This window comes from Aegilops tauschii, chromosome 7 (assembly GCF_002575655.3).
Source record: "Aegilops tauschii subsp. strangulata cultivar AL8/78 chromosome 7, Aet v6.0, whole genome shotgun sequence".
Classification (NCBI taxonomy): Eukaryota; Viridiplantae; Streptophyta; class Magnoliopsida; order Poales; family Poaceae; genus Aegilops; species Aegilops tauschii.
Window position 1 is genome coordinate 37,159,266 of NC_053041.3, and position 10,710 is coordinate 37,169,975.

At 47.0% G+C, this 10,710-nt stretch overlaps 2 protein-coding genes across 2 annotated transcripts; both read right to left on the reverse strand.

The window, feature by feature from the left end:
- Positions 1-1,756: 1,756 nt before the first annotated feature.
- Positions 1,757-2,517, reverse strand: LOC109768644 (uncharacterized). Its single transcript, XM_020327393.4, has one exon. The coding sequence runs from the start codon at positions 2,515-2,517 to the stop codon at positions 1,912-1,914; it is 606 nt and encodes a 201-aa protein (XP_020182982.1). The 3' UTR covers positions 1,757-1,911.
- A 187-nt stretch (positions 2,518-2,704) lies between these two features.
- LOC109768643 (uncharacterized) lies at positions 2,705-4,183 on the reverse strand. Its single transcript, XM_020327392.4, has one exon. The coding sequence runs from the start codon at positions 3,807-3,809 to the stop codon at positions 2,829-2,831; it is 981 nt and encodes a 326-aa protein (XP_020182981.1). The 5' UTR covers positions 3,810-4,183; the 3' UTR covers positions 2,705-2,828.
- Positions 4,184-10,710: the final 6,527 nt, after the last annotated feature.

The following is a 10,710-nucleotide window of genomic DNA, read 5'->3' on the forward strand; positions in this document are numbered from 1 at the left end:
CTCCTCGTTCACTCTCTCGTCGGCTCCTCGCCATCCGCCTCCTTTCTCGTCTGCTTTCATCTCGGGTGCCAAGCGCTTCAATATCCTAAACACAGACAACACGCACCATTAACACCACATCGAATTCAACTCGTCCATCCTCATGGTCAACATCTTGATATCCTCCGAAGCAGTCGTGAGCTCAACCTTCTTCTTTTCAAGCTTGGTTTCCTTCTCTTCGAGATTGATATTCTTCTCAATCGCGCAATCAAGATGTTAAACCTCTCTGCCTTCTTTTTCTACTTCACATCATAGGTTTGACACATGTCTCGTCCTTCTTCGCCAAGATGTTCTCGAGTCTCTTTGTTATCTTAGCCGCCACCCTTCTTGCTTCAACTTTTCTCCTCCCACTTCTTTCCACAAAACACCCTTCTAACCTTTTTGGGCAGCTCTTTTGTTGGGTCGTTGGATCACCCGCTTCTTTCTCATTGCCAATGCCGATGGTCTTGATGTAGTTGGCAATGCCAAGTTTCTACTTGGGTTGCGCGTTCAAGTTCAACCAACAATGCATGAAGGGGAAGCTCTTCTTCTCCACCTTCAAGTACAAGTTGCACACAGGGGGGGACTATAAGAAAATACTTTGTCAACTAGATGCATACCGGCAAATGACCAATCATAGAGCATATCCTGGCAAATGACCAACATGTAGAACAACTTACTTGCTCAATGATTTACGCACCACCTGGTCACCGGCCGACCAGTTGTTTTAAATAGCCGCAATACTTGCTCACGATCTCTTGGATGGTGTACCATCAGTGGTTGAGTGACTTTGTCCAATGCCCATGAATGAGTTTGCTGCAGTAGGGCTCGTAATTCTTGTGCTCATGGAACCAGGAATGAATGTTGGACCAAATATTGTGCCCTTTGCTCTGCGTCATGGACGGATCGATGCTAGTGGCCAACCACACATCGCATAACAATTTGTCCTCCCACATGTTAAAACTTTCTCCTCTACCCCTCTTCTTTGGATCGGCCAGCAAATCATCCAGATCAAGGACCATCTCGTCGATGTTCTACTCCGGCTGCCCGGTGTACATGCCTAGCTGTTGGGCGTACACCTCCAGCTTGGAGTCATCTACTTGGCCTCCCTCGACATCGTCTTCACCTCCGTCCTGGATAATATCCAACAACTCCCTATATGCGTTGTCATATGGCGTTTCGCCCGTTTGAGACATACTGATGAAAAGCAAGCGGGCACCGAGCTAATCCACGCCTGGCGTCCACAGCTGGACAAGCTGCGGCGATGCCGAGTCGGTGAAATGGAGCACCGCCGCGTATATGTCGACGCAATACGACACGCAACCGACGGCGGAGGCCGGCGACTGCCGACCGAGCTGCTTAGCGACGTAAAAGTAGGGCGGCTGGTATTACCCCGGCCAGGGCGGCGTGTGCATGGATGACGATGGCGACGCCCTGAGGACGGGGCGTCGACCCGTTGGCTGGCAGCTGAGGTTGCTGCCAGCCCACCCGAGTTCGAGTCTCGGCTCGGACGCGCGGTGCTCGCGGAGTTTCTCCTATAAAAAAATGCCAACAAGAGTTAACCTTTGGGTTGGTCTATTTTTTTTTTACGATGGCGACGCCCAGCGTCCCCGCCCCTTGCACCCTGGCCCAGCCCCCGCCTGCACGCCGCCCTCTTGAAGCTTTGATACGGCGGGTTTGCGGTGTCGCCAAGTTGATATTGCCATGGCAAAAACAACAAAATCAGCACTCCAAAATGTTTTCAAAACTAAAAAAAATCAGAATCAGAAGGGAGTGCATATACATCCAAGAATCAAAATTCAACAGATTCAAAGCACGCTTCTTCGCCGGCGCAATCATGGATTAGTCGCTCGACAAACTACGAGCCATGATAACCAACAAAGCTCTTTAATCCTACTGGTGTTTGTGGAGGAGCTGCTGCACCCTGAGCTCCAGCTCCCGGATCCTCGGCGCCCACTCGCGCCTTATCTCTATCGGCCTCGCCTCCCCCGCCACGACCTCATCCGCGGCCTTCGCGCCGCCGCCCTTCCCCTGCCGCCGCGCCGCCGGCCGCGCGGCGCCCGCACTCCGCTTGCTCTTCTTCTTGGCCTCCTTCGCCGCGGCCGCCCGCTGCAGCGCCCGCAGCACGTCCGACCCGCGCAGCTGCCCCCCGGGCGACTCCGGCGAGCCGGCCGCCCGTCGCCCCGGCCCCAAAGGCGGCGGCGACTCCTCCTCCTCCTCCGGCTCGTCTTCCTCCTCGTCACGCGCGTCCCCGAAGAAGCTCTCGTCGATGCCGTCCTCGTCGCCGCTCCCGCCGCTTCCGTCGTCGTCCCACGAGCGGTCCCGGCGCGCGCCTCCGCGGCGCGGCCTCGCCGAGACGGCGGTAAGCGCCCGCGCGCGCCGGCGTGGCACGGGGACGGCGACGCGCGGCTGTGGGTGGACGGGGAGGACACTGCAGCGTGCGGTGGAGAACATCGCACATCGAGGGTTGCTGGTGGCGCCCTGCATTATCTTCAGCATAGCCCCTAGGGCGCGCGCGCGCTCGACTATAAACAGAGCTCTCTGTTTTTATCTGCAGCAGCTGCTCTGCTCGACGTCTCCTCACTGACTCTGAGTCCACTGGCATTCAGACCAGAGCAGAGCGATGCTCGATGTCCATATCGAAGAAGAAACTCATGGCGCAATGCCTAGCTTTGACGCAGCACGATGACAAGAACGAATCATGCTTGAACCACCGAGAGATTAGAGATACCACCGAGAGATTAGAGATACACGTACGTATTAGCTACACTCTGCAAGATACAACCACAGTCGGTCTATGAACACATTTGCTACGACGAGCCGGCGGCGACGGGGACGGCCTCGTAGAGCTTGGCGAAGTAGAACTGGGTGGAGATGAAGCCCTTGTTATTGACGCGCCAGCCGGCGGCGCGGAGCGCCTCCTCGATGTCCTTCTCGGAGTGGAGGTAGGCGCGCGTGGCCTTGGACGGGCCGGGGAACAGCTCGCCGACGCGCTTCAGCACGTCGAAGTAGAGCGTCTTGGGCGCGAAGCTGATGACCAGCCGCTTCCCGGCGAGGGAGGCGAGGTGGCGGATCATCTTCTGCGCCTCCTCCCGCGGGTAGTGGATGAGCACGTCCAGGCACACCACCACGTCGTACCGCCCCTCCAGGCTCTCCAGGTCGCGCACCTCGAACCGCGGCATGCGGAACCCCGGCGACGTCCCGGCGGCGAGAGCGGCCTGCGCCTGCCGCTGCGCCTCCGAGACCATGGCGGCGGAGATGTCGGAGGCCAGCACGGAGGCCCCCGCGGCGGCCAGCGGGATGGAGAGCGACCCCGTGCCGCACCCGGCGTCGCACACCGTGGCGCCGGCCAGGGGCACGTCCGGGGCGTCCCGCAGCATGGCGAGAGTGGCGGCCACCGTCTGCGCGTGGCCCTCGCGGATGTCAAGCTGCACGCGGTTCACGTCGTCCGTGGCCGGGTCGTAGATCCTGCGCCACCGCTCGAAGCCCGTGGAGTTGAAGTAGGCGCGCACCGCCTCCTTGTCCCCGCCGCCCACCGCCTCCGCCTGCGCCTTGCGCCGGCGCTCCGGGTCGGAGAGGGACACCGCGGCAGCCAGGGCCGCGGCCGCGGCCGCCGCGGCGGGCAGGGAGAGCCCCGGCAGGTCCGCGACCTCCGGCAACGCCGAGGCGACGGTGAGGGGCTTGCGCTGCTGGTGAATGCGGAGCTGCGAGGACACAGAGTGGCACGGAATGGAGGGCGTGGGGGAGTGGAGGCGGGAGAGCGGCGCGGTGGAGACGGCGGCGCGCGCCATGGTCGGTCGGAGCGTGGAGGAGCAGCTGAATCTTCTTCGAGTGGTTCGCGGGTGCTGGAGCTGGGGATTTTGGGGATAGGGTTTTTGTGGATAGACCCTCAGAGGACCTACTAATTAGGATTGGGTTCTCTGTAGCTCATCTCGCCTCTTGCCGTCTTGCGCCACGTTAGGGGGGCGGCTCAGTACTGTGGCATTCTGGATTGGGTATTAGAAAGTTTTTATGAACTTGTTTAGAAAGGTTTTGGAGGCTTCCATGTAGGGTTTTTCTCTGGTTTGTTTCTACGTGTTTTTTCAACGGGTTTTTAGTTTTTTTTTTCATTTTTACCTATTTAATTACATGTAAAAAAATCAAATATATTTTATACAATTTTTATACACAGAAGCATTTTGGTGATACACGTTAAATATTTTTCAAATACAAGATGAACACGTTTCTAGATTCTTCCTCCGTCCCAAAATAAGTGTCGCAACCTTAGTATCAATTTGTACTAAAGTTAGTACAAAGTTAAGACACTTATTTTTGGACGGAGGGAGTACATGTTTAAGTTTTTTTGAATACATCTTAAATATTTTTAAAATGCACATAAGTTTTGGTATGGTATATGTTTTAAATATGTAAAAAAAACAATATTGTATAAGGTTTTCTTAAAATGCCATGAACATATTTTTGAAAGGCTTGAACATTCTGTAAATGTCATGAACATTTTTTGAATTGTAGGAAACTATTTTTTACATCGTATAGTCATCGTTAAGAAACGTTGCGAATAATTTTTTGAAGCATATGAAAACGCTTATATGTCACAACCATTTTTTGAATGGTACAAAAGTTTTTCCAAAATTACACGGACCCAATTTTGGAGTGAGTTTACCATTTTCTAAAATGTGTGGAATGTATTTAGCAGTTTTAAGTAAATTAATTTTTGTAGTATATGTATTTAGAATATTTAGATATAATAAATAAATAAATAACTTTTTTAGAAATAAATAAATGACTGACCGGAAACTAATGTACGTCCCTACATGTGTATTGTCTGGCTGACGACGTGCGGGTGTGTGGACGTGTGGTTATGAGCAGACTGGTTATGAGACCGGCCTATGTAAAAAGCGCCAAAGGCGACGCTTAGATTTCGTCCCTACTGTGACTACGTGACCCATGTGATAAGCAATCCAAACTATTCAAGAAGACTAGCCCTATTCCAGAAGACTAGTTTTATTCTATATGCTTGTGAGGTGGTATTCATTACACTGGTTTGTTCCATACGTGCGCTGGTCTATTCTTTTCTCTTTGTTTTTCTGTCCTTTTTTTATTTTTCATATTTCTATAACGCTCTTTTGTTATTTCAATTTATTTTATATTATTATATTTCTTTTATTTTTTCAACTTTATTTTAAACTACATAATTGCTCGTGCGTTGCAACGGGAGTATAAACATTCTAGTAGATGCACGTCTATTATTAGTTGTGCTAAAATTTGAGCAAGTTTTTGTATTCAATCGACATGATTGACCCGCCATCTTATTGTTAACCACTTATTCGGTGAGAATTTATTGACTCACCAAAGAAAAGAATTTTTGTTTTGGTAAGTTAACACAATATGGGACAATTGACTCTATTTTAGAGTAAATCGATGGAAGGAAAATTAGAGATGGGAGGGAAAAATCAAGGAGGTGAAGGAAATATGAGGAACGCATATAAGGAAAGTTGGACGAATGAACGTATTTTAAACTAGATAATTGCCCTTGCGTTGCAACGGGAGTATAAACATTCTGGTAGATACACGTCTATTATTAAATTGTTGTGCTAAAATCTGAGCAAGTTTTTTATGCAATTGTAATGATTTACCTGCTATCTTATTGTTAAACACTTATTTGCTGAGAATTTATTGACTTACCAAAGAAAATAAGTTTTTGTTTTGGTAAGTTAATAAAACACGGGACAATTGACTCTATTTTCCGGAAAAAACGATGAAAGGAAAATCATACATGGGAGGGAAAAATCAAAGAGGTGAAGGAAATATGAGGAAGATATACATGGAAGGTTGGACGAATGAGAGAATGGGAACCTTGCATTTTTTTAAGTAGTATACATATAAGATAGAGTTTTTTTTTGTTTCTTTACGTATAGTTTATATTATTTTCATCGTCTACAGAAATAGGTTTTAAAGAAATGTTTGTTGTGTATTTTAAAAATCCCATATCGTATGTCAAAAAAATGGTTACCATGTATTTAAAAAATGTTCATTATATATTATAAAATATTTTTCGTGTATTTAAAAAGAAGATCACCTACTGCCCATCGGGTAATGAAAATCTTCATTGTATACTAAAATTTGTTCGCCACATATCTAAAAATTGTGGATCACCGGCGCTCGGGGGTGGGTAGGGACACCGCCGTCGCTAGCATTGCGGTGGGCAGGGAGAGCCCGGGCAGGTCCACGACCTCGGGCAGCACAGGGCCGACTGTGAGGGGCTTTGTGCTGCTGGTGAATGAAAAGATGGGAATGGCTATGGGACAGAGAGTGGCATGGGACAGAAGGCGTCGTGGAGTGGAGGCGGGAGAGTGGCCCGGTGCAGACGGCGACACGCGCCATGGTCAGAGTGTGGAGGGAGAAGTTGAATCTTCTTCGAGTGGTCCGTGGGTGCTAGAGCTGGGGATTTTGGGGATAGCATTCTGTTTAGATACTTTACTTGCAAATGTTGCAGAGACTGGACCACATGGGGAGTGTCTATGTGACGCCCAGAGCTAGTCCTAGCCACGGATCGCCTGCAGGGAGTTGGTACTGGGTGGGCCTAGTAACCGCGTTCCATATCATCCCGACAACACATCAACGTCAGACGTATTTTTTTTTGTTTTTTCCGTCTATTTTTTCTTCACATTTTTGTTTGCGTTTTTTTGCTTTCTCAATTTTGCGTGTTTTAAATATTCAATATATATATATATATATATATATATATATATATTAGTAATAAATACTTTACACTATATTTTAAAAAAATATTATACATTTAAAATGGTAAAGGTCAGTACAAACAATATTTGTGACAATTAAAATATGCCACACATTGGTAAAAAGATGTATGTGGCATCTAGAAAAAGGTTTATACAATGAAAACAATGTTCAGGTAATTCAAAAAAATGTTTCATACATTCAAAAAGAATGTACGTTCCATTTTTAGAAAAAAGTTTATCGGTTTCAAAATGTTTTTGGTGACATTTCAAATTTTTTTGTACAATGTCAAAAAATATTTCACTGTTCAAGAAATGTTTTTTATCATTCAAAAAAGTTTAATTTGTATTTCAAATATGTTTAACATATGTTGGGAAAAATGTTTAAAACGTTTAAAAAAATGTAATCATGTATTTTAAAATTTTGAAACGTGTATGAAAATATTTTAGGTGCATACCAAAAATTTGTAACATGTATGAAAAACTGACATCAAAACATATATTTGTAAAAATGTTAATCATGTATTTAGAAAAAATTAAACATGAACAGAAAATGTTCCTACTGTATACAAAAAATATACATTGTGAGTGAGGAAAGGTAGACACATATTGAAAAAAGAAAACATTAAAGTGGAAAAAGCCAATCAAAACCGAAAAGCAAAATAGAAAACCGAAAAAAGAACAAAGAAACCCCAAAAGGAACTGAAGATAGAAGAAAAGATATATCCTGAAGAAAACACAAGAAAAAACTTGCTACAACAATGGAAAAACAAAAAAACAGAAAAAGAAACTACTGCTACAGTATTGGCCGGCACAGTAGCGGCTGCTCGTAGGCGATTTCTAATAGGAACCGTTACAGGCGAGACATAGTTTACGCGGGTTACATGGTAGGATGATGTCAGGGAGGCAAGTGAGAAGTGGACCTCTATATTTGTGAGTTCTTCCATTTATATTAGACCGGTATTGTACTCTCAGCCCAGAATCAACTAACCTTTTTGAGAATCTGAAAAGCCATTTGGCCCAGTTCTTTTAAGGACTGCTCCAATAACCTTCTAAAAGACGCCCACCCATTTGTAGGTAGCAAACATGACCCGGTTTTGCGAACCTTCTAGAAGGTTTGTGACCGATTTTTTCTTCGCTTTAACAGTTTGTTTGTTTTTCTACTTTTTTATTTTATTCATAATTTTATAAACTGTTTGAATTTTTCAAATGTCTGCATTTCTAAAATGTTTGTGTTTTCAAAAAGTATTTGAAATTTAAAAAAAATGTTTGTTCTAGAATAAATATATTTTGAAAAAACTTTAGGGTTAAAAAATGCAATTTTAAAAAGAGTTCTTGTTTAAAAAATGTTCTTGTGTTTTTATTCTAGTTTTTTTTTAAAATTCAAATTGAAAAAATGTTTTACAATTTCTGAAGTTTTGATATTGGAAAAAGAGCCTATGCTGATTCGGGTTACAGATATCACCATGTCAAGAAGTCCAACAACGACACATGTACCATGATTGCAAAAGTGAATCTTCTTCTTTACGCATGCGCATATTACTTGACTATTCTACCTTCTGCACATTTTAGGTTTGAGCCAAACGGCGCACGTGCAATGGAGGAGGTCATAGGCTCCAGAAAAAGTATGCGATCTGCGAGATAAGCATGGAAGAGAAGAACAATTGTTCATGTCGCTGTTCTTTTGATTAGGGGAATACAGTAGCATGGTTATTGGAATGTAGGCGTGGGGTGCGTACGGAGGTCTTATTACCATGGTCGCTATAATTGATGAAGTGACATCATGATCTTTATCAAACTGGTTTAGCCGCCTCATGGGAGTGTGGCCTATATGTCCTATGAGGAGAGTCGTCGAGAGTGGTGCTCAACGCATGCATTTAGAACGTCGCCGCCTCCGAAGTCCCACGAATCCTGATAGTCTGAGTCGTACAAGGTACCTCAGACTTTGAATATCGGCCCCTTTCGAACCCTGGTTCTATGGGGAGGGGGGAGGGAATGTCTCTCCTCTCGAGTTTATTCAACTATGATGAGTTATTTTAAACCTATAAATGACCAAGACGACCCTTGGTGAGGTGAGGATTTGGGAAGGTAGAATGAGGTAATATTTGCTCCTTAAGAGTCCATGGGCTTCTAGTGGAATAAGAGGAAATGGCAGAGAGAATCCCCTCCACCTTCTGGATGCTCTCTTCTTGGGCTTGGGCTTATCTTTTCTACTTTGCCTTCATCTCTAATTTGGCATTTTTCTTTTCTCTCCTTTCTTTGACTTGTTGGTCATGAAGACTTGTGTTGATTGTCCATAGGAATGCCTTGCAGAACTTAGGTGAGACCTCCGATATAGTTAAGTCATTCCCTCAATATATGTTAATGTGTAAAAATGTTAAAAAGATGGAGAAAAAATTGGGTAAAAAGAAAACAAAAAATAAGAAAAGATAACTAAGCAAAGACAAAAAGAGAACGAAAAAACATGCCAAAACCCAGGCTGAGCTAAAGTCATCTCCAACGCTAACCCCCAAATCCGACACCGCATCCGTCTGCGGACCGGGGGAGGGGGGAGCAGTCCGCGGACACTGGCGCGGGAGCCGGCCATCCAACCATAGTCGCACACATTTCAAACCTGATTTCAACTAATCGAAGGAATTACATCAAACCAGGCAATTTTCATATAAACTGGACAAGAACATTTATATTCTGGACATATTTCAACAAAATTATATAGGACCAAGCTAGACTATTCTAACCTAGTCTATTGCAAGCCGCGGTGGAGCCCCATTTCCACGACATGTCTTTCCCATGTCTGGCATCTCATTCATCGGGCTGCCGCAAGCCCCGGGGGGACGTGACTCCGCGGAAGGGGAAGATTATCCTCCATTTCCGTGAAGCACATATCAAAGGTGATTTTTGGGATGGGGGAAGACGGTCGCCGTGGCCTACGCCCTTGCGAAGCGGGCAAGTCATCGTCTGTGTAACCCAGCGAGGCGGTGGTGGTGACCTTCGTGGGACCCAAGCGGCGGCGACTTATCATGGTCTACTTGGTGCGGCCGATGCGGAATTGGCAACGTCGTCGTTGGTGCCCTAGTCAAATTCCTCTGCCGCCGCGTCAACCTCCGCAAACATGGCTTGTTTCTCTGCCTACCGGACGCGTTGCCGCCATCACTTGCGATGGATTTGCCAGGAGACTGCGTTGACCAGCCTGGACGTGCGAGGACGGCCTGGCGATGACGGTGGTGCCGGTTCCGGAGGCCAGCCTGATTCCAGCTAGCTTGCCGGGCAACCTAGGCCACTGCAATGCTAGAGAGCTCCTTTTGCTTGCCAGAGAGGCGGTCTCACAAGACTTTGGAGCCGGAGGCCATGACGGGTTTGGTAGAAGGAGGAGACGGAGAGCGGAGGTGTGCTGTGGTTCTTGCCCGGCGCCCCTGGCCACATCTAAATAGCGGCGGATGCGAGGTGACAACCGAAGAGGTGTTTAATGTCGGCCGACACAGGGACGGATGTGTGGCGCTCGAAGCGCCGGAGTAGGTTCCTCGGTACACGCACTAATTTAATGGTGGTAGGCGGGTAGACGGACGCCGTTTCAATGTGAAGAGAAAGCGTGCGCAGCGGGTGACACTCTCGGCCGGTGCGCCGCTTTAATGTCTGCTCCAGTGAGTGTCCACGTCCGCTTCGGGCTAGCATGAATGGGGAGCTGGTGCTCTAATGGGAAAGAGCGTGGGCGAGGGAGAGGGTTTCTGGGTGGATCAGGTTTGAACGGTTACAGACGGTTTAATGGTTGTTGGGGATGCCTAGGTAGGTGCACATTATGACGCGGTGACTATTTGATGCGACCATTGGACGAACCATCACAACCATTGGACACACTGCCCTTGTTAGATCGGTCATCACCTCTCAAGCGGTCTTCTCCATAATGCCTCTCACTGTGCCGAAGGGAACACTGCATAATCTCAACAAGGTTGAGAGG

Excerpts from the sequence above, each read along its gene's own strand:
- LOC109768643 (XM_020327392.4), bottom strand. The coding sequence starts at position 3,809 with ATGGCGCGCGCCGCCGTCTCCACCGCGCCGCTCTCCCGCCTCCACTCC.
- LOC109768644 (XM_020327393.4), bottom strand. The coding sequence starts at position 2,517 with ATGCTGAAGATAATGCAGGGCGCCACCAGCAACCCTCGATGTGCGATG.